This window comes from Nicotiana tabacum, chromosome 13 (assembly GCF_000715075.1).
Source record: "Nicotiana tabacum cultivar K326 chromosome 13, ASM71507v2, whole genome shotgun sequence".
NCBI classification, from domain to species: Eukaryota; Viridiplantae; Streptophyta; class Magnoliopsida; order Solanales; family Solanaceae; genus Nicotiana; species Nicotiana tabacum.
The window spans coordinates 133,168,830-133,194,224 of NC_134092.1; the positions used below are offsets into that span (position 1 = coordinate 133,168,830).

At 32.5% G+C, this 25,395-nt stretch overlaps 1 protein-coding gene across 1 annotated transcript; it reads left to right on the forward strand.

Annotated features, from left to right (window-relative positions):
- The first annotated feature begins 12,820 nt into the window (after window positions 1-12,820).
- LOC107775381 (ubiquitin domain-containing protein 7SL RNA1-like) lies at window positions 12,821-13,902 on the forward strand. The gene has a single exon (XM_016595104.2). The coding sequence runs from the start codon at window positions 12,857-12,859 to the stop codon at window positions 13,700-13,702; it is 846 nt and encodes a 281-aa protein (XP_016450590.1). The 5' UTR covers window positions 12,821-12,856; the 3' UTR covers window positions 13,703-13,902.
- Window positions 13,903-25,395: the final 11,493 nt, after the last annotated feature.

Genomic DNA, 25,395 nt, shown 5'->3' on the forward strand with positions numbered 1-25,395 from the left:
GGGGGTTTGTACATAAATATATAGATATACGATTGATGTTTAATTATGGGAAAGCAAAGGTAAACGAGTCATGGGACAATGGTGGCCCGTCAGATAGTCAGAGTAAAGATTGTTATAGTGGATGTGGGAGAGTCAAATAAAAAACATAAAAAATAAAAAGAAGTCTGGTGTAATAAGTTCTCGTTATGCACGGGGTCCAGGAAGGACAGGACAGCAAGCTTCTATTGAATACGGTTAACCTGCATTTTTGAAAGAAGCTATTTTCGCAGCTTAAACTCGTGACCTTCTGGTCACATGGCAGCAACTTTAATTTACCAGTTACGTCAAGGCTCCACTTCTATAATAATAAATTACTAATAGCCGCGAATACATCGTAAACTATGGTACTTACCATACCACTGTTGCGGAAGCCAAATGTATATAGTGTGAATAAGTCACAACTACTATACCAAAAATTATGACAGCCACCAAATAATAAATAAGACAATAAAGCAACAATAAAGGGAACACCAGAATTTACGAGGTTCGGCTAATTTTGCCTACTCCTCGGACACAACCAATATTTTATTTCACTCCAAAAATACAAGTGAAATAATACTAAAGAGAGAAATACAAATGCCTTAAATAGATGAGAAGGCAAATGAGAGGTGTGTTTAAATCCTAAACATTAAGCTTTCTTTTATAGGGGGAAAATCCCCCCAACCCTTCTTTTCCCACTGATGTGGGAAAAAAGGTTTTGCCAAATTCAACAAATCTCCACCTTGGCAAAATTCCACATCTTCAATTTTCTCTCAATAACAAATTTTGATTGTGTCTTCATCTTCAATCTTCAGTTTTCAACAATGTTGATCAAATCCAAACAATGTTGAAACTTGACCGCAGTCACCACCTTTGTCAGCATATCAGCAGGATTCTCCGTAGTATGAATTTTCTTCACTGTGACTCCACCTTCTTCTATGATTTCACGTACGAAATGATACCGAACATCAATGTGCTTCGTCCTTGCATGATAAAGTTGGTTCTTCGCTAATTGAATAGCACTTTGACTATCACAAAAAATTGTGATACCTTTTTGTTCAACACCAAGCTCTTTTAGCAATCCTTGAAGCCAAATTGCCTCTTTCACAGCCTCTGTAATAGCCATGTACTCTGCCTCTATTGTAGACAAAGCAACTATTGACTGCAAAGTAGACTTCCAACTAACTGGTGCCTTTGCAAAAGTAAACACATAACCAATAGTTGATCTTCGTTTGTCCAAATCACCTGCAAAATCTGAGTCACAATATCCAACTATAGACTGATTGTCTTCCTGCTCAAAAACTAACCCGACATCTACAGTATTATGAATATACCGTAGAATCCACTTCACATGTTGCCAATGCTCCTTCCCTAGATTGTGCATATATCTGCTAATAAATCCAACAGCTTGTGAAATGTCAGGCCTTGTGCAAACCATTGCATACATCAAGCTACCAACAGCATTTGCGTCTGGTACCTTTGACATATACTCTCGTTCAGCTTCATCCATTGGCGACATAATAGTGCTTAGCTTAAATTGGGAAGCAAGTGGAGTACTAACTGGCTTAGTCTTGTCATCTATGCCAAAACGTTGAAGTACTCTCTTCAAATATTCCTTTTGAGATAAACAGAGTTTCTTTGAACGTCTATCTCTAATTATCTCCATGCCAAGAATTTTCTTTGCCTCACCCAAATCCTTCATCTCGAACTCCTTCTTCAGTTGAATCTTCAACTTATCAATTTCTTCCGAATTCTTGGAAGCTATCAACATATCATCAACATATAGGAGAAGATATACAAAGGAACCATCTTTAAGCTTGTTCAAATACACACAATGATCGTATTTGCTTCTCTTGTACCCTTGCTGCAACATAAACTCGTCAAATCGCTTGTACCATTGTCTAGAAGATTGTTTCAATCCGTACAACGATTTTTCAAGTTTGCACACCATATTTTCTTTTCCAGCAACTTTGAATCCTTCTGGCTGAGTCATGTAGATTTCCTCCTCCAAGTTTCCATGTAAAAACGCAGTTTTTACATCCATCTGAACTAGTTCCAAATCCAATTATGCTACCAAAGCCAACATAATTCTAATGGAGGAATGTTTTACAACTGGAGAAAACACTTCATTGTAATCAATTCCCTCCTTTTGAGCATATCCTTTAGCCACCAATCTTACTTTGTAGCGAACATCTAATTGGTTAGGAAATCCTTCTTTCTTTCCAAATACCCATTTGCACCCAATTGTTTTCTTTCCCTTCGGGAGATTGGCCAATCTCCATGTATGATTCTGATGAAGGGACTGTATTTCATCATTCATGGCAATCCTCTACTTATCTTCTTCTGAACTTTGGACAGCGTCTTTATAAGTGGTAGGAACATCATCAGCTACAATTGAGGTTGCACAAGCAACCGTCTTTATGAGACGAACAGGTTTCGTTATTGTTCTTTTTGGCCTGCTGGTTGCTATTGATTCAAATTGTTGTTGAGGTTCCTGAGTTGGAATCTCCTCTACTGGCTCTCCTTCCAGAGGGTAATCTTCATTTGTTTCCTCTTCTACTTCTTGTGTAGGAAAAATAAATTTTCCCTCAAACTCCACCTGCTTAGAAGCACCTTTATTTTGTTTGGTATCTTTTGTTACCTTATTTACCATAGCAGATTCATCAAAGGTAACATCCCTGCTGAATATTACTTTCTTTGTCATAGGACACCATAAGCGATATCCTTTGACTCTAGAAGTAATTCCCATAAAAATAGCCTTCTTTGCCCTTGGATCCAATTTTGACTTCGTCACATGATAATATGCAGTTGAGCCAAACACGTGCAAAGAGTCATAATCTACAGCAGACTTTCCATACCATTTTTCAAATGGTGTCTTGCCATCAATAGCAGTAGATGGTAAGCGATTAATGAGATGGCATGCATATGTAACTGCCTCAGCCCAAAATTCTTTGCCCAAGCCAGCATTGGACAACATACATCGTACCTTCTCCAGCAAGGTCCGGTTCATACGTTCTGCCACTCCATTCTGTTGTGGTGTATGTCTAACAGTGAAGTGTCGGACGATGCCATCATTTTCACAGACCTTATTGAAATGATCATTTTTGTATTCACCTCCATTGTTTGTGCGAATACACTTGATCCTCTTGCCTGTTTGATTCTCCACCATCGTCTTCCATTTGAGAAAAATTCCCAACATTTCATCTTTGCTCTTTATTGTATACACCCATACTCTTCTGGAAAAATCATCAACAAAGGTTACAAAATAGTGTTTCCCACCCAATGAAGGTGTTTTGGAAGGACCCCAAACATCAGAGTGTACATAATCCAAAATGCCTTTAGTATTATGGATCGATGTACCAAATTTAACCCTTGTCTGTTTCCCTTTAACACAATGCTCACAAAACTCCAAGTTGCAAGCCTTGACTCCTTTTAACAATCCTTGATCTGATAGAGTTTTCAAGGATTTTCCTCCAGCATGTCCCAAGCGCATGTGCCATAGCTTGGTTGTTTCTGCCTCTTTGTCGTCACTGGATGTCACTGTCGCTGTCCCAATAACTGTACTGCCACGATAGCGGTACATATTATTATTCTTCCGATTAGCCTTCATTACCACTAGTGCACCGGAGCATACTCTCATCACTCTATTTTCTGCAATGATTTTGAACCCTTTTGATTCAAGGGCTCCCACAGAGATGAGATTCTTCTTCAAATCTGGTACATATCGAACATCTGTTAATGTTCTGATCATTCCATCGTGGTTCCTTAATCGTATTGAACCAATCCCATATGAGGTAAGAGGGCTGTTATCCGCTGTGTGAATAATTCCATATTCTCCTTCTTGAAAATCCACGAACCAGTCCCTGTTGGGACACATATGATAGCTACAAGCCGAGTCCATCAACCATATGTCTGATGATGTTGATGACTCTGTTGTAACTAATGAGAAGTCTGAATCATCACAATCAGCTACATTTGAATCCATAATGGCCTTTCCATTATTATATTTGGCCTTATTCTTCAACTTCGGACAATCTTTCTTCCAGTGCCCTTTTTCTCGACAAAAGGCACATTCATCTTTGCTGGGTCTGGATCTTGAGGACGACCCCTCACAAATAGTGTTTCTCCTTCTCCGCCCTTCTGTTTTTCTCGCTTTCTTTGTTCATAGCTGTACAAAGCCGAACAAACTTCTCTGAAAGAAACTTCGTCATTTCCATGGAGTAGAGTAGTTTCAAGGTGCTCGTACTCATCAGAAAGTGACGCCAACAACATCAAGGCCAAGTCACCATCATCATAAGTTATATCCATATTTTGCAAATCTGTGACCAACTTATTGAAACTGGTGATATGTTCATTCATCGTGGTACCAGGAACATAGGTGAAGTGAAACAGTCTCTTCTTCATGTACAATTTATTTTGACTGTTTTTCTTCAAAAATTTATCCTCCAGTGCTTTCCATAATTTACTTGCAGAAGTTTCCTTTGTGTATGGATATTTCTGCTCTCTAGCAAGGTAGGATCGAATGGTACCGCAAGCAACACGGTTGATAATTCTCCAATCTTCTTCTCCAATAACATCTGGTTTCTTTTCTTCAATGGCCAGATCTAACCCTTGTTGAAAAAGGACATCTAGAACTTCGCCTTGCCACATCCCAAAATGTCCGAACCCGTCAAATATTTCTACCGCAAATTTCGCATTTGACATAATTCTTGTCATAAGCGAAGATGCCAATGATGATGTGTTGTTGACACTTGATTTAGATTCTTCTTGTTTATTGTCTCCCATATTTGACACAAATATTATTTAATAGCTGACGACACAAATCAAGATTATTTCCTTTCTGATGTAGAAGATCAGACTAAGCTGCAACCACAGAGCATACTCAGACAGAACCTTGACTCAGTTACCAAGATAAATCTTTTCTGATGTGGAAGATCAGACTATGCTGCAACCACAGAGCATACTTAGACAGTACCTTGGCTCTGATACCAATTGTTGCGGAAGCCAAATGTATATAGTGTGAATAAGTCACAACTACTATACCAAAAATTATGACAGCCACCAAATAATAAATAAGACAATAAAGCAACAATAAAGGGAACACCAGAATTTACGAGGTTCGGCTAATTTTGCCTACTCCTCGGACACAACCAATATTTTATTTCACTCCAAAAATACAAGTGAAATAATACTAAAGAGAGAAATACAAATGCCTTAAACAGATGAGAAGACAAATGAGAGGTGTGTTTAAATCCTAAACATTAAGCTTTCTTTTATAGGGGGAAAATTCCCCCAACCCTTCTTTTCCCACCGATGTGGGACAAAAGGTTTTGCCAAATTCAACAACCACAACATAAAGTTGTAACACGGTTTAATTTGTATTTATTCCATATTTGGCTATGAGTAATAGCTAATGGTGGGATGATTGTTATACCAAAATGGTGGAATAAATACAAACCCTGTTATTCGAGCAGTTCCTTCTTTTTTTTCGATGATTTAAAGGCGACAGCTCTTTTCACCAAGGAATTGGGGCTTAGAGCTATGAGCTATAACACATATGCAAGAAGGAAGAATGCCTTAATGGACGGTTTACGATGTATTGGCAGCTATTAGTAACTTATTAAGTACTATATTAGCTAACTTATTACTGAAATCATACGTGGTTACCCTGCATTTTTTAGAGAAGCTATTTTCGTGGCTTAAATTCATGATCTTTTGGTCACATGATAGCAACTTTACCAGTTACGCTAAGACTCCCCTTCAGAAAGTCAAATAAAGAAAAGGAAAAAAATACTACTTGTTAGCACTTTTTTATTAGGATTTGAAATTGCTACCATAAAATTTCAAACTCATAAAGTTTAAATCTTGAATTTGCCTCTATTTTTACGTGACCTAATAGTATATTTTCAGCAAGGGCGGACAACTAGCATGCATGGGAAAGTACAAGTTTGACGGATCTGGTAACTTTGGTCTAAATTATATACATATAATAAATTCCAAAACTCATAAACTTAAAATTGTGAATTTGTCTCGAACTGTTAAAAAAACACAGATGGAAGATAATACTAAGTTGAAGGAAGCAAAACAGTTATACTAAAGAGGAATAGTACAAGTCATTTCATGTCGTTAGTCCCACAAAAGATTCTCTGTTGTCTTTCACTTTACTCTCTCAAATCTGTATCCATTTTTTAATTAAAGAGTTTACAGAAAAATATGTAACTAAGGTTTTTTTCTGACAGTCAGTCACTTACTTTTCTCTTTTCTGCATGTCCACCTCTCTTACAATAAACATAAGTACTCTTTATGCTGATTTTTGCAGAACTGCAACTACATAAATATTGAATAATGTATGTTTTTTTTTATATGAGTCTGATCTGCTGTTTCCTGCCTACTAAAAGACAGAAGCCACATGTCTCGCGCAGTTTGTTTGTACCACTGTGAACAGAAGGCGGATCCAGAATTTGGAGTTTTCGGGTGCCACATACTTTTGAATGTTCATGTCTCAGCTATTTATACATTGAGATAGGGTAAATAATTTGCTGGTTTGAGCAACTTTGGACTTAGTTCGGGTTACTTATGATAGAGTGAAGATTTGCAAAAGAATACGTTATTTTAACTTTGTGTGAAAAAAGCAAATACTTAATTAATAAGAGACATAAAAAAAGTCAAAAGTTAACAAATAAAGTAAGATAGTTAACAATAATTACAAAACAAAAAAAACAAAAAAAAAGAGAATGGAATATATAGAATGCAGAGGCGGATTTAGGGGGCGGAAGGGGTACCCGAACCCCCTTCGCCGAAAAATTACACTATATATAAGGCAAAATCTATTTTTTACTTCTATATATGAAGTTTTGAATCCCCTTAACATAATCCAAAAGTGTAATTTTGTGGTTAAGGGGGTTCAAAACCTTCATAGTCATATGTTCAATTAAAGCTTAATGTGATGTAGCAAGCCAAAAGGTTCAAAAATAGATCCAGCCGGGGTTCGATCTTTCAAAACAAAGGTGAAATCTCCTACCTTTTACCATTGGCACCTTGATATCATCTGTTACTTAGATGACGCTTTAAATATATATACGATTATATATATATAGAGAGAGAGAGAGAAAATTTCAACTGATGCTTGCGGGTGGCCTAACACCTCCTTGGGTCTTACTAGATCTGCCTCTGACTGTGAATAAAAGCGGATTCAGAATTTAAAGTTTAGTCGTATATAAATTTACGTAAATCCATACGTAATCTTAATATAAATTTAGATTTGGACAAAAGACAATATTGCTCGCACTCTTCAAAAATATCATCGAATGCGTGGCAGCAATTTTGAAAAATTCGAGTAACATAAATTAAAACTACTAAATTCGATCGAACACGTACGTAATCTTTTGGCTCCGCCACTTTTTCTTTCTTTTAAGTATTAAAATTATATTATTTCTCATAGTATAGCTGGTTCCAAGAATATATAGAGAATTAAGGCCCTTGAAGCTAACAAGTTGATCTTAGAGACGGTTGTAATATGTGTTTTACATGTTCGGCTATATCTAGTAATTTTGACACATAACTTTTATATATGTGTGTTTGTATGAAAAATTCATTAAAATTTTTAGATCTATAATTCCAAATATGCAATTATTTATATCATTCATTTTTTATATTTTAGGCAAAATACATAAGTTACCCCCGAACTATGACCCAAATCCCTGTTACACATTTTCTAGGAACGAATATTACTTTACACACCCAACCTTTCTAAGGTGTATCTAATACACACTGCTTTGTCCACGTGGATAGTGCGTGTTTTTCCCAACAAATGAGTCGCGTGAACAGAAAAATTTTGTGTCAGATGTCAATTTTTTTTTTAGTTTTTTAAAATTTTAAATTGAGTTATCTTCTTCCTTTTTTAAAATTCTGTCATAGCTACTCCATGAGCTCCACCACCCGATCTCCTTCTCCTCAAATAGATATACCACGATTTCTTATATCTCTTCTCGTTGTAGAGAAGCTTAACTTGAGTTTTACCCATGGCGAAGTCAAATTTTAGGAAGCGAGAATTTTTCGAAATGTTTTCCAACCATTAAAGCTTAGCTCAAGATTTTGCACATTCTTTAATTTTATTAATGGATGATTTTTTAAATAGTTGACTTGTGGCGATGGCAGTTAATAGCGGTCGAACTTTTATAGAAGTGAAATGAAAAATGAGTTGGATCTGGGCTAAATTTAATTTGATTCAATTTCTGCGGAAAAGATGGAGTTTTGGGTGTGTTTTCTGATAATTTTTGTTAATTAATGGTGGCTTTGTTATTAAGTAAAAGGTGAAGGAAGAAGCTATGGTGTTTGATGGTGAGAGAGGAGGAAGACGGCCATGGTAGTTTAGATGAGGAAGATGAGGGGTATAATTGCAATTTTAATTTTTTAAATTTTTTTTAAAATGACACGTGTCACTGTTTGATTGGTGTGTGATATTGCACATTCTGAAAAACTGGTTAAGAAAAAAATGGTGTGTCTTAGATACACTTTGGAAAGGTTGGGTGTGTAAAGTAATATTCGTTCCTGGAAAATGTGTAACAGAGATTTGGGTCATAATTCAGGTGACAACTTATGTATTTTGCCTATATTATAGTGATTTTCTAGTTATCGACCATCAACAATTTAATATTAGGACTATTACCTAAAGATCATAGGCAGATCTATTATTAAACTCTATGGATTCAGCTTTAAGATTTTTAGCATTGAACTCATTATATTTATAAAGTTATGGGTTCAAATTTACTATTTGTTACAATTTTAATAGATTTTACACATAAATTAAAATTTTGCATCGAAAATTATAGGTTCAGTTGAACCCGTCACCTATATGCTACATGCGCCTCTGCTAAAGACCATTAACAATCTAATATTCGAACTAGTTTTGGACATGTATATATGTATATATGTGTTTTTTTAACCATTTTTCCAGTTCATTATTTTGATTTTTGAGCAAACAGTGGCATTTCACTAATCTCCATGACTTGAGATGCCCAAGAACACTTTTGTACTTAATCCCATCTTTAAACCCCACATCCTAGGTTAATTTTAAAAACTTTTAAATTAGAAACCATTTCTTTTTTCAATTTTATTTGTCCCCTAAGTCCATCACACAATCTGCACGTGACTCCATAACACCCAACACTAATCACAGATTAAAAACAGATTTTTGCCTTAATCCCAAAAATTACCGACAGATGTCCGTTGCCTGCCGCTTGGTACGTTGCTCGAGGCACTTACTTTTGATGCGAACATGATTAAAAAAATATATCGTTGAGCTTGTTTTTCGTGAGATTAAAAAAAAATTAATATCGAACGAATTCTTTTATTCATGTACTAACCTTTTATTAAGGACCTACTTAGATGTACTAAAAATAATTAAGTTATTAATCGTACTCACTCTCATTTGTTGCCCACCACTTAGAAAAGCACACCCACTAAATATAATTTATCTTTTAAGTTAATTCTTTAAATTTTTAATAGATGGTACTAATCCAAAACTTATAATACTAGGCTAATACAGGTTTTGCTTTCATGAAGATAAGTTAATGTAAGGCAAGACACTTAATTTATTTGATTAAGTAATAATTAGGTATACATTCTTCCACCAAAGTTCTTGTAGTGCTTGCTTTTTTATATTCACATGCTTTTGCTTTTATTATCATACTTTACGATAATGAACTATTTACATGTGGCATGTTTTACAAAAAAAAAAAATTAGAGGCCTATCTCTAGTAAAGATTGTGGAACAGCAGGAGCTAGCCAGTTTTCGGGATGTTAATTGAAAAATAGTTAGCGTTTATAAAGTTATTGAAAAATAGTCATTATTTTGTTGCAACACGGAAAGTTCCAGTATAATATACTGGAGATTGATGTACTTGTGTAAGAACATATTATGCTGGAATTTCAACACACGGAAAGTTCCAACATAATATATTGGAGATTGGAGCACCTTTGTATGAAATTTCATTATATTATGCTGGACCAATATATTATGTTGGAACTCCATTATATTATGCTGGAAGTTCGCATGTAAAAAATTCGAACTCCAGTATATTATGCTAGAATATTTTCCGGATTTTGAATAATGTTTTCGTTCAGATTTATCTTTACATGAAAGTGGCTAAATTTTGATTACTTTTGAAACTATGGCTATTTTTCAATTATCACTTCTAAATCTAACTATTTTTGAATTCCACCCATAAAGATTCGAGCCTGGGTATCAAATCATCTTTGTTATGGATGCTTTATTCTATAATATCGAATTTCTCAATATAAATTCAAATTTAATCGAACCCCAATACAAATATCTAATAGTACCAAATAAGAAATTACAAGGTATATACTTCAGAAGGGAAAAACTTAGATGGATCCCAAAAAAGGTATTAGTTCTCCTGTTTGTTGGAGGTGGGGTGGCGGGGAAAAATAGGTGCTAATTTACTTTTTTGAGTTGTCAACTTCTATTTCGAAACTAGCATCTTGTTTGGAGGGTTGTTATATACCTATTGTATTGTTTCGTACTATTATTTTAAAAATAATATTTGTTTTGATTGTTATATAAATTTTGTTGTATCGTATCATTAAATTTGTTGTTATGTAACAACGAATCGTGCTAGTTTATGGAGCGATAAATTTGGTATGATGACATCGTTATCTTGCTTTTTTCTCTCATCGTGCCTTTCCTTTTTATTAAATAATCATATTTTATCCTTTACCCTACTTTCTTATACGATAATTCTACTTCATATTCAATTTTTTCTTAGTAATGTTTCAAGCAGAGGCGGAGCCAAGATTTCGAGCTTATGGGTAAGAGATTCTAATCGTTAAAAGTTACGGGGTTCTAAATTAATCATTTATATATATTTAATGATTTTTAAGACAAAATACACAATTCGAATCAAAGTTACTGGGTTCAGCCGAACCCGATCACAACACTATACCTCCGCCACTGGTTTCAAATTTATTCTTTATATTGTTGGTGTGTGACATCATGAAACGATGACAAACGATACAATCTGTCCAAACATTGTATCCATTAAACAATACAATATAATACAATACCTTGCTTTTTTTTTTTCTCTCATCCATTAAACAATACAGTACAATACAATCCATTAAACAATAAGAAATTTTATTGTATCGTATCATTAAATTCGTCGTTATGTAACAACGAAAAGTGCCAGTTTATGGAGCGGCGAATTTGGTATGATGACATCGTTACCTTGCTTTTTTCTCTCATCGTGCCTTTCCTTTTATTAAATAATCATATTTTATCCTTTACCTACTTTCTTATACGATAATTCTACTCCATATTCAATTTTTTCTTAGTAATGTTTCAAGTTTATTCTTCATATTGTTGGTGTGTGACATCATGAAACGATGACAAACGATACAATCTATCCAAACATTGTATTCATTAAACAATACAGTACAATACAATACGATATATTATGAAACAACATATAACAACAATCCAAACAAGCTATAATGGAAACTGATTTATTATAATTCTATTAAAATATTTATTGTTATAGAGTCTTTTTTATCTATATTGAAAAATTTAAGCTTAGTCCCTCAAGTTTTGACGAACTTTTACTTTGATCCTTGTGATATTTGGCTAAGCACATTTGCCAGGAGCTTTTTGTTTGGTTAAATATTTGTAGAATAAGATTTAAAAAATATCTAGTCTAGAAAATTCTTATTTTAATTTGCCTTAGAGGACCAAATGTTAAATATTGAAGTGAAATAAGGTCGAATAAAGCGGAGCAAATATAGAGGATTATTCATATCCTATAAACTTCCAAATAAAAAGATTGAATTAATTATTTTCCTATAATCTCACGTAAATGTAGGATTTACCTGCATTTGTAGTTTTATTTATCAACTTGTCCATTTTGTATCTAATAAATGACATTCTTAAAATGCTGAATGTTTTATTAGAATATAAATCACAATTATCTAGTCAAAAAAGTAAGGAAATTAAATTTTTACCTTTTGTAAAAATTGTAAAAAGAAATTGAATTTAAAGAATGTGAAAATATAGAGACAACTCATGCAGATACAATATCGGATTTTGTTGTAACTGTCCTTAGATTTAGCTGCAAAATCATATCTTCTTGAATGTTCCTTTATCTCTTTTTATTAATTTAACCTTTGAAAGTTTTATTTTTGACTAAAACAATTCTACATGGCTTTGACCTAGTTTTATTTTTGACTAAAAAAATTCTACATGGCTTTGACCTAGTAGTGAGAGCAAAGTATGATGTGTGTGTTAGGTGCACGTTATAGATTATTGAACTCTCCCTTTAAGTGAAAATAGTAAAGGGGTGAACCCATTATCCATCCTATTTTGAACCTTATAACACTTGTCTCAGGGATTTCTTATTTAAAAAAATAAGACACAGAAAAACTTGCTTTCTGACGTATGGATCAATCAAATATGACAAAAATAGTTAATTTAGAGAATTTGAGTTAAAATTAAAAAATAAAATCGCAAAAAATATGATAAAAGACTATACATAAAAGAAAAAAAATAGAATTGATGAAAAGGTAAATATATTATTTAATTTAAAGTAAGAAAAAATTAATCCTAATAATTAACATAATCTACTTTTACCAAATTTTAAAAAATATTAAATTTTAAAATCTTTTGTTAATAATTATGTAAATATAAATTTTATATATAATATAATAATATAATATTGCTTTATGTTTTTAGAGGCCTTAAATATAGGCAACTGCTTCACTTGCCTTACCCTAGAGCCGCTCTTAACAAATACTGCAGAATTTACTCTAAGGAGAAAAGATTGTGTAAATGGATTTGTTCTTTCAACCAACAAAAGGAAGGCCATTTGCAATTGAAGTTGGCTACTTCGACTCTATCTTAGAAATCAAAGAAAAAATCCAAAAATATCAAGGCATTCCTGTTCCAAAACAAACATTAATTTTCAAAGGTAACATCCTAGACGATCATATAAATGTTCATTATTCCGACATCCTCAATAATTCTCACATTCAACTCATCGTAGAATCCGAATCCAAATCCGAATCGGACAAGAACATTAATATCATCAAGGCAGAACAGTCGTCTCCAAGGAAGAAAATCCAACTCCTCGTCAAGATGCCAACGTCGTCAAAACTAGGAATTGCCCTAGAAATGAACGTTACGGATAGCGTTAGAAGGGTAAAAGAGAGAATTCACGATATGGAAGGTGTACATGTGAGTAAATTAGTAATGTATGCTAATGGAATTGAATTGATTGATAATCAAAGTCTACAAGATTATGGACTTTCTGATAATTCAGAAATTGATGTTAGTATAATTAAGCCTAATTATATCGCGGCGTCTACGACAACAATTTCTTCAGGATCATCATCAGGAAATAATATAAACGGATCGAAGAAAATAAGAATTTTGGTTTTGTCTAAATGTGGTACGAAGAAATTTCCTATCGAAGTTAATCCGTCAGACAATGTGGGACACTTGAGAAAAGAGCTACAAATATTGAACCAAAAATTGGAATTAGATCTTCCAAAAGAAGGGTATTTTTTTATTTATAAGCAAAATGTGATGGATGATGATCGTTCTTTTAGATGGCATCATGTTTCTCAAGGTGACACCATTGAGATCTTTAATGGTAGTGTCACTGGTGGAGCTTAATTTTTTAATATTTGTTTTGTTCTCCTCGATATTCGGTATTTATATTGGAGCCCGACTATATTCGGATCCGCGCCGCGTAGGACCCTACTCGGGGAGGGGGGGGGGGCGCTCCCTACTAAGGATTTTTCATACCTAAGGTTCGAACCCAAGACCTTTAGTTAAGGGAAGAGCAGCCTCATCTACTGCACTACATTCTTCGGTGGTATTTTTTTTTAATTTTCGTATATTCTCTCTCTTAATTCTATTTTTTTAGATTAGTTAGTGTTTAATATGTTATTATTTGAGAAGAGGAGACATGTCATCTTTTTTAGAACAATATGAATATTTATTTAATGTAGCTGTACTACATGACTTAGTGTCCTTTGTGTAGTTTTGTATTCTTTGACTGTTGTTATTACTTGTTTTGCTTCCGTTTCGGCTTTCTGATTATAGTACCTATTGTTAGTTCTGTACTTTCGCTTCAATTTTTTAATTGGTGTGTTTGTTGTTGCCCTTCCTTTTTCTTTACTAAGCCGAGGGTCAACCGAAAACAGCAATAGAGACTGCTAGTAGATGCTTAATTATTGGAAAGGACCTATTGGCACTAGATAGGTCTGTTAATATTAAAAACATACTTCAAGGTACTTAAATACTCGTCCCTACCAAAATAACGTATCGATTCTAAATTTTTGTCTCTTTTATACTATTCTTTACGATTCACAAACTGAGCTCTTGCGAAAATTCGAGTTTATTGCTAAAAATTAAATTTTAATGGTTTTTATATAAGAAGTTTCACTAGTTGTATTGTATCCTTGGACCCAACTTCTGGATCAAACTCATTTATTGAGGATGAATTTACACAGAATACAACTTCTTTTAACATTTATTTATAAAAGTTATAACTACTTTTAGAAAACAAATAAAATTTATTAGAACTTCTTATTTTTTAATTACATTACTAAGTTCATAAATTCCTAAAATTTCTCCCTTAAACGAGGGATACTGGTACTATTACAACGTTTTTACTTTTTAATTAGATTACTAAGTTTATGAACTCCTAAAACTGCTTCCCTAAACAAGGGATAATGATGTATTTTCTTCCCTTTTTTGGGTCATTTTTATTTAAAGATTATTTCTCCTACTACTAGAGAAGGAGAATTTAATAATATATATATATATATATATATATATATATATATATATATATATATATATATATATATATTGAATTGGGCAGGTTGAAGGGGAAGGGAAGTCAATTTAAACATAACGCCACCTTGATAAAGAATGAATTGTTTGTTGGGAATTTGGTGGAGAAGAAAGAATACAAATAAAAAGGCAATGGAGAATTTTTAGTATTTAGTTTCCTTATTTATAGCGATTGCATTGGAGTATTTTTAGTGAACAATTGATTTTATTAAATATGTTTGATATTCAGTTTCTTTGTTTATAGGAAGTTACTACTGTATTTAAGAGTTATTTCCTTTATCCTTTCATCGTGTTAAAGTTGTAGAATATGTTAATTACTTTATAGTTAAAGAATATGAAATATTTTATGATTTTATATGTACAGTCAGATCTCTTTATAACTGCATCTCTATATAACAATCATTCACTATAAAAGTCAATTTTTTCGGAATTAATTTTTATGTTATGTTATAATATACGTCCTTTATAACAACACCTCACTATAGCAGCAAAAAAATATCGGAACAAACGAGATTGTTATAGAGATGTTTGATTGTATTTATGTAAAATAAAGGGAAGTTTCAGCTACTTTAGGCCCAACAATTAAGCCCACAACAGTCACCTCACGTTTATCCAATTAACCACATGGTTTAAGTCATTAACAAGAGAGAAATTCAAAAATAGCCAGATTTACAAGTGGTCATTCAAAAATAGCTACAGTTTCAAAAGTAATCGAAATTTAGCCACTTTTTATGTAAAGATAAATCTGAACGAAAATACTATTCAAAATCCGGAAAAATACTCTAGCATAATATATTGGAGTTCCAGTATAATATACCGGTCCAGCAAAATATACTGGAGTGTGGAGCACCGATGCTCCAGTCTCCAGTATATTAAACTGGAGCCAGCAAAGTATACCGGTCCAGCATAATATGTTGGAAGTTCATACACAGATGCACCGAACTCCAGTATATTATGCTGGATCGATCTCTGTTGTAGCAAAATATTGGCTATTTTTTATTGACTTGGTAAACGCTTGCTATTTTTAAATGACCAGTCTGAAAATTGGCTAGACTGTGCTATTTTAACCTCTAACAAGCTCCAATATATAGTTGAGAATCAGTATTCAAACATACAAATTTTGAACTTTTTTAGTTAAAGTGATTAGGCTACCCTCTCCCACTCCCCACCCCATGGTCAAATTTAGTCGATATAAATTCTGACACCAGTGATAAAATAATAGGAATTGCGAGTAAACTTGTAAAAATATCACATGCACTCAAGAATTGAACCAACCCTAACTTTGCGACCGAATATCAATAATACCCTAAAGCAGGCAATGACAACAATGTGTCTTGTTTTTTCTCCACAAAAAATAATAGTCTATGAACCAGCAATTTCTCTGAGAATTCCTCGTCGAACAACCCACGTCGACAAGTGAGGCTTGCTCAATTGGTAAAAGCACCTTCATCTACGACCGTTAGATTTTGGGTTCGAGTCACCATGGAGGGGAAGTATGAAAACACTATATATCCTCCTAATTTGGGAGGGGTTTAATAAATAAATAAATTAAAAAAAAAAAAAAAAACCTCATTCATTTCGAGTAAATAACGATTATGAACCCTAATCAACCCAGGATTAGAAATAGAAGATTTCTTGTGAGAAAGAATGAAACCCCTAATCCATAACCCTAATCAAAGGACAAATTCTTCTCTAATCGAACATCGAATAGAGATGAATATGGTTCATTTTTTTTTAATTTGTGAAGTGGGAAATTTAATTTTGGGAGTTAATTCAGATTGAACCGATTATTTTTGATGTGGGACTAAAAAAATACATAGTGTTTTATTGTTGAGTAAAACTTACACGTTCGAAGCGTTTAGTTACACACACTGATATTTTTACAAGTTACACGTTCGAAGCTATGAGTGATTACCAAAAATATCAAATGCTATATTATTAATTTAGTCCTTACGTTATGCAACTTATCGCTATTGACATTCAATTATATTATGTGATCCATCTTGAGTTCAACTAACAAATCCCAGAAAAGCTAACAAAAGCAGAAGCTACCAACTAGGAACGGTTGTGTTAGAACTTAGAACTAGAAGAGGTATGTATGTTACACTAACTATTACATCTATTCTCGCATTAAAAATATTGGTGTTTATTGATCAATCTCCTTCATTTTCTTATGGTATCACAATATACTCAGTGTGGTACCATAAGTGGCATATGAGGAGGGTAGTGTGTATGCAAATCATCTACCTTGTATAGGTAGAGAGGTTGTTTCCGATAAACCCTCGGCTCAGGACCTAATTAACCAAATTTAATCGATTAAAATTTGGTTACATCCCTCTGTTCCAATCCTTCTCGCGGATCTATTTTCTTCCTCCCATGTTTTGGCTCAAGTATATCATTAGTATATAGATTAGACAAGCAATAAAAGTGTGAAGTTAATAAACATATATATATTTTTATTCAAAAAAAAAAAAGAATAATAGGTAAAACGAAAGGGGGTCTCAGTCACTTATTTCCTAATACAAGTGAGAACATAAAATAAGCTGATAACTTAAATGAATACATTTAGGAACCAAAAATTTGCAAGTAATAGACAATACTTGAGGTCCTTACATGATTTCCGGAAAAAAAAACAAAAAGATGAAATAAAAAAGTTTCTTGCATACATAAGCAAATATTAAATAAGTGATTCGGAGAGATCAAACTTTCTGTATAAGCAATTCCATCATGAACTCTAAAATATTCGTGCCAGAATCCAAATGGACCTGTGGATGTCCTAAGTGCAGTATGTCCAAATGTAACCATACGGTTGGTCCAAGGTGCACTTGCTAAAGTCTCAAATAAATATAGTAGCACTTCACCATTTGCAAATCTATGTTTCAATTTGGCATATACAATATTGCTGAGTAGTATGGTAAACAATACAGTCCAAGATTCTTTGACACCATAGTCTTTCATTACCCACACTTAAAAGTGCCCCATCCTTGATGTTTATGAGTAGAAGAAACGCAAACCATTCCTTCCACTAATGAAAGGCCATAATTAGACAACACATCTTCATTAGTTATGTGCATTTGCTCTAGCAAAGGTATCTCTCCGTACACCTCATTTGAAAAACTAAATGAAACCAAATGACAAGTTCTTGATATTGTCTTACCAAGCCAATGAAATGCTCCATGAACAAATACCATAGTATCCATATACCAACTGTCATTTCGGTAAGGATAAATCGGAAGTTTCTGTCCCCACCTAGGGCAATGGCAATGGTAGTTGGATAGTACCAAATCTTTCTCCAAGAACCACTTTTTAGCGAGAGAATTTCTACGGAATGTCGTATTTGACACATGGTCCACTTAAGGATCTTGTACCCATCACTCATCGCGTCATATCCCAATCCGAACATAGTACACAGATGTCTAAATTCTGAATGGGGAAGAAGTGTCGACTCTCTTGTGGAAGGGTTCCATAGAAAAAGTTGTTGATCAGATTTACCAAAAAATCCGAGAACAGCCAACCCATTGAAACAACAAAATAAGTGGCACTCAAATGGTTTGAAGGTTGAAGGGCAATCGAGTTGTTGTACATTCGATAAAGGAGAAGAATAGAAGCTAAATTTGATGGTGCGTTCCATATCAACACTATCAAACCATGACTGGCAAACAAGAAGTTTGTGGTTATTCTTGACATGATTGAGATGCTTCAACTTAAAGTAAGGATCAGAGATTAATGCCTGCCAAGAGTTCGAAACACATTTGAGCTGAAGAAGAGACCGTACGGGTAACCTGCTGAGGATTTCCATAATTATTTCGCCTTGGAATTGAATTCCAGTGGCCTAGATAGGACAAGGCAAGTGCTTTAGTATAGTTCAAGGTCTTTAGGGCAACAAGAACATATATTAAAGAAAGAAAGGTACAGAAACTAGCTTAGAGTGAAATCAGAACTAACCTGATGATCAACAATATCCATCTGCTTTGACGCTTCACAACTCTCTTCCCTGAAATTAATTTAAAAAATGTGGTCAGCCCTTTTCATGTAGACGATAAAGGTCAGTCCTTTTGGACAAGAGGGGTTGGTCTGATGGTAAGCAACCTCCACTTTTAACCAAGAGTTTGTGAGTTTGAGTCTCCCCAAGAGCAAGGTGGGAAAGTCTTGGAGTGAAGGAAGCCGGGTCTATTTGGAAACAGCCTCTCTAACCCATGGCAGGGGATAAGGTCTGCGTACACATTACTCTCCTCAAATCTCACTAAATGGGATTATATTGGGTTGTTGTTGTTGATGATAAAGGCGCGCACACACAGAAAGAGAGAAACAGATACCTTTGGGAATTCGTACTGATTTCTTCTTCTGTTGGCATCTGAGAAGATTTGCCATTATTGTCATATTTGGAGTTTCTCTATTGAAAAGATTAGCCTTTTTTGTCATCTTTGAAGCTTCTCTATTTGAAAGCTACGGCTTCTCTTCTTCTCCTATTGATTTGATTGAAAAGATTCGTCTTTTATGGGATGGAAAAGCGGGCGGAGGCGGAGAGGCGCATAAAAGGGAAAGGGCAAAGGGCTTTTAAAAATTATTCTCATTAATGATACTGAAGATTTTGTTTATTCCAAAAATGGTACTTTTTTTTTCTTTTTAGCACTTTTACATTGATAACCCCGTTACTAAACCGTTTGTTTGAAGGGTTGTTCCTCATTGTACCGTATTATATTGTTATCCCAAAATAATGTTTGTTTTGATTGTTTCGTTAAAATTGGTTGTATTGTATTATTAAATTTATTATTCTGAAACAATGATAAGTCCCGTTTTTTTAAACAACCGATTTGGTGTGGTGGAATTGTTTCTTATTTTTCTTTTCAATTATACCCTGACTTATTACTCCACAATTTTATTTTACCCTTTATCTTATTTTCTATCTTAACTCTAAATCTCCAACTTATAACCTACTTTGTTTTTTCCAAGATGTTTTGCTGCCTTCTGTTTTATTTTTTCTCTTAATTTGCTTGTAATTCAATTCTAATTAGTTGTGCTCCTTTGTTTTGCCTTCTTTTGTCTCACTCCTTTGTTCTACTTTCTTATTGTGTTTTTCCTTCTTCTGTTTATTTTTTAAAATTATTTGTATGCATAATTTTTGATAAATTTAATATTTAAACAATTGAGGGTATTTTAGTAAATTTATCAGTTATAGTACAGTACGATACAGTCAACCCAAACAACAAAATATAATTTAACAAACAATACAATCTATCCAAATATTGTATTCATAAAACGATACGATACAATACAATACAATACATTATAAAACGATGGGAAACAATGATCCAAACAGGGTGTAAGGAATCCCTCTACATTAATACACTTTTTACTACATTTCCTTTTCCCTTACTCTTCTATAACTTCTTTTTTCTCTTCCATAAATAACATCTACCAAATATATCAAAGATTCTCAAAGCATAATATCTCAAAAATAATTCCCTCTGCAACATAAGAATTTTTTTTATTTTTTTTGAGTTTTAAGCTTTTTTTCTGTAAGATTTTATTTTAACTTAAGATATACCTTTAATATATTTCAAGTATATTATATTGTGATAATTTACAATGTAAATATCCCATCAATATGTCATATATATTTTCTATATGTATTTATACCACATATATAATTTATATATATACATCATAATACATAGTTATATTGATATTATTCAAAGTATATTGCTAGCAAATACTTTACATAAAATTTAATCTAAAATATTAATATGCCACTAATATGTATATAGAAAAAAAATATGTCACGTATATTATTTATATGCGGATAATTTATACAAATATGCACGCTATATTAGTGCAAAATATAAACGGGATATTAATAATATATATTTAAATATAAATAAGTGTATAAATAACAAATGCATATACACATGATTTATAATATACCACAAAAAGTACCTTATTTTCACAAAATGTATGTATTTTATTTCATTAGAATTTATAAATATATAAATTTGCTAGGATTAAGTTGAATAAAAAGGTCCATGTATGAAAAGGAAAAAATATGTTATGAAATGGATCAATGATATATTATTAAATATAAAGACGTATATAAATAGCATATGCATATATACATGAAAATTCCTTTTAAAAAAATACATGATTTATAGTGTATATATATCACAAACATATATTATATATTTTTCATGAAATATATGTATTTTATTTCATCAGAATATAAAGATGTATAATTTCGCTATATTACATTGTATAAAAGGTCCATGTATGGAAAGGAAAAAATATATTGTGAAATGGATTGGTTTCCAACGAAAACATAAAACATGCTATGGAATGGAGAGAAGAAAAAGGGAAAGATATTAAATTTTAGGACTACCTTTTTAAGCGGCTTGATTCTTGGTGATTTGAATTGAATGGAATCTGCTATACGTATAAATATTTTACTGTCATATTTGTTAATCATTAATTAATGCTAATCTTTTGTATTATGTTTTTAATAGTCTGTTATTAATGAAAGTAACCTCTCTATTTTCACATATATTATGTACATTAAATTTCCGTTATACTATTGGGCTAAATTTACCCATACTGTTTGTCACGCCCCAATTTTGGGAGGCGTGACTGGCACCTAGTGCCGCACTGGCCCGAGCGAACCACTCTGAAATTCATTCATTCATTTTGTAACTATCATGGGTCAACATTATATTAAAAAGTTATTTTACACACTTAAAATTTTATTTTAATATTAGAAAAATAATTTCTTAATTGTTTGAATATATTGTATGTATGTAGTAATATGTTTACTGTCATTTTATTTCTTTCCGTAATATTTTCCAAAATAAAAATTATATCTCAAATTCAAATAATTCTTATCATTCTATTTTCTAAATTGAAATGCAATTTCAAAATATTATGTTATGTTGTCAAACTTATACTAATTGCACTTAATTCAGATATTAATCATAAAAAAATATTTTCTTAATTGTTTGAACACGTTATATCTAAATGTTATAGTAATATTTTCACTGTCAGATTACTTCTTTTGTAAATTTTCGTTCTTTAGCTTTAATACAAATTTAATTATTAATTTTCATTAGTATAATTACCTATATTAGAAATTTATTTTATATTTTAGTTATTTTTTCATAAATAAAACTTCAATTTCATAATAGTATACATAGTTTGAGCATTCTAATCATAGTTTTAACAACTTTCTAATTTCAAATTCAATTAGCCTTTCCCTTTCATTTCTAATACTAAATTTTTAATAATTCACATAATTTTGCTAATTTTTTAAGTATTGTATATTTAATTATAACAACTTTCTAATTTCAAATTCAATTATCCCTCCCCTTTCTAATTTTTAGTTTGTATATTTAATTTATTTTATTTTCTAAACTTATCCTCACATTATCTCTAATTTATTTCTATTGTTCAATATTTTTAGTTTTTATTTTATCTATTAGACTCGAGTTACGTGGACCTATTCATTTTATGACTTTTTTCTTATCAAAATATAAAAATCTTTATCATCTCAAATTTAAAAAAGTTTTACCGTTCTTTTCTATGATAAAAATGTAAGAAAAATTTCTCTATTTATTTTTTATTTTTGATATTATATTATTCAATACCTAATATTATTACATTGTCATATGAATTTTTATTAGTTTGTTTTAATTTAATATCTATTTCTACCACACTCATTTTAATATAGATAGATAAAAATTTAAACACTTTCTCAAATTCAAATAAGTTTTATTATTCTATTTTCCAAATTTGATTGCATTTTCAAAAAATTATGTTATGCTTTCAAACTTAAACTAACTTCACTCGATTCAAATATTAATCACAAAATAATATTTTCTTAATTGTTTGCATCCATTATATCTGAATGTTGTAGTAATATTTACGTATAAAATATTCGTTTGCCCGATTTATCGATATTAATATGACATTATTATTATTGTTATTAAAACATTTTTTACTAATTATTTAAGTTTTTACTTACCTTATAAATAATTTATATACTTTATGTAAGATCTTATTTTGCCACTTGAATTTATTTAATTTTTAAACTCAATAAATTTTTAATATCTTAAGTAAATTTTAATTTTATTTTAACTAACTCCAAAGTATAAATAGTTACAAGTTATCTCAATCTACGTCTTTCTATATCTTTTTATTTTTTTATTATAATTTTAGTTAATATTTTACCTCCATGTTTCTAGCTAATATAGAAAAAAAAATCTATGAGTGGATCAATATAGTTATAGCTACAAATATAAATATAAATATAGATATATAAATTATATTTGTCTAAGATTTATCTATATTGAGTATAAGATTTATTAAACTACTTCAATTAATTATGTTTCCATTTATAATTCAAATTTTTAATGTTATCTTAAAATTGCCAAGTGACTTCTTTTTAGCTTGCCACTTGACTTAACCACATGCTTCACTACTCCTCCTTTTAATATAATATAGATACAGATATAGCTAGATTACTGATTTTTATCTTTGTTGGGGTATTCATTTTTATCAAAGAATTATGCACAAATAGTAGAGCCAAAGAAACAAGAGGAACCCCTTCTATTGTTGCTTCATCTTCTGTCCATGTTAATGTTTACGGGGCCGCCAGACGGCCGCCAAGGAAGCTCCTCGAGCTGGCGGTGGAGCCGCCAACGATGGTGGTTCTAGAGGTGGAAGCAATGTTGTGAACCATTGGTGCAAAAGATGTTACTATAGTTATTGATAGCACAAATAATGGTAGGGTATATAGTAATATTTACTCATCAAATGGCACTGATAATAAATGTGGCCATAAAAAATGGTACTTAGTAAGAGTCACTATGAACGGCGGCGTGCATGGTGGCGCCCATGCCAATAGTGGCGGTGGTGATGGCATGACGGAGTTGGTGTTGGTGGTCGTAGTGATATACTAAATAAGTAGCTAGAAAAACAAAAGTGAAAGAAGAAAAAGATATAAAAGGAAAAATGATAAGTACCACTACAATATGTGGTATGAACTTATGTTAAGGGGATAATTTATGGATCAATTCAGTTTTATTAAACATATTATATGAAATGTGAGTTGTGAATTACTTTAGTTCGTATTTTTGATTCTATAATTTTCTTGGTTTTGATCTTATGATTTCCGTTTATCATTCGTATTAGTTAGGCTCCCTATGACACACCTCTGAGTGTGGCCCTTCCCTGGACCCTACGTGAACGCGATATGCTTTATGCACCGAATTTTTCTTTTTATGTGTATCGAGACGTTCTCAATTAAGCAACTAATTAGGTACATTTTTCGATGTAAGAAGTGAATCACTACTCTAGAAAGGCAATTTATCGATAATTTTATTTAATTTCCTCAAGAAGACTTTTTGTTGCCAAATAACTAAATTTGTTCCTAAGAACTTTAGGTAACATAAATTGGCATAACGCTATACTTAGGAAATGTTATTTTCTTGATGAAATTACGTAGAAGTTTCCTACAAGAATCATGAGACTATTAAATTAAATAGCTCTGAGCCAAAGAGGGTAATTGCGTACTGCAAAATAATGAAATTAACTCCACGCGTTTGTTGGCTATAATAACAAATAAATTTCTGTTGAACTTATTATAAAAAAGAAGGCTCCTAGATGAGAAGGTCATCACCTCCTAGGCATCCCCTAGTTGAGAAGATCATCACCTCTCAAGAATTTGTCCAATTTGAAAAGAACCATACCTCCCAAACATCCCCTAATTGGGAAGAATCTTTAGTTTTCCTTAAGTTCAGGGGTCCCGCCTAGAGAATATGATCAGTTTTAATTTTTCTTAAGTTGTTAATCTTCAGTTTTCCTCGAGTTCAGGGGTCCCGCCTGGAGAATAGGGTCAGTTTTTACTTTAGTCAAGCGTAGTGTATGGTTTTCCTCAAGCTCAGTCTCACACCTAGGAGACGCACTTCCTAGTCTGAGTCTTTCAGGATATACTTTTAGGAGATGCACTTCTTAAATTGAGACTTCACCCCTAGGAGACGCGCTTCCTAGTTTGGGTCATTTAAGTTCATCCTTAGGAGACACACTTCCTAGTTTGAGTCATTGAGATTCACCCCTAGGGGATGCACTTCCTAGTTTGGTCCATTCAAGTTTCACCCGTAGGAGACGCACTTCCTAATCTGAGTCATTCAAGTTTCATTTTTAGAAGACGCATTTTCTAGTCAATTTTCTTGGTTTTACTCACAGGAGACACACATCCTAGTCGAGTCTTTAGTTTTACTCTTATCATCGCATCAATAGCATAGTTGATTTATAGTTTTGCTAACAACTCAAAAATCTTCTTAGTGCAAATTGGGGCAGATTTTTTTGTTGTGTTGTTTTGATTGCAGGCACCCACATGGAGAACGAGGATCAATATTTCAGAAATCGGTTTTAAGTTCAAGTCAAAGAGGCATCAAGAGCCCGCCTAAAGAACAAGGTCAGCTTTTAATTTTCAAGTTAGAGAAGTATCAGGAGGTCAACTT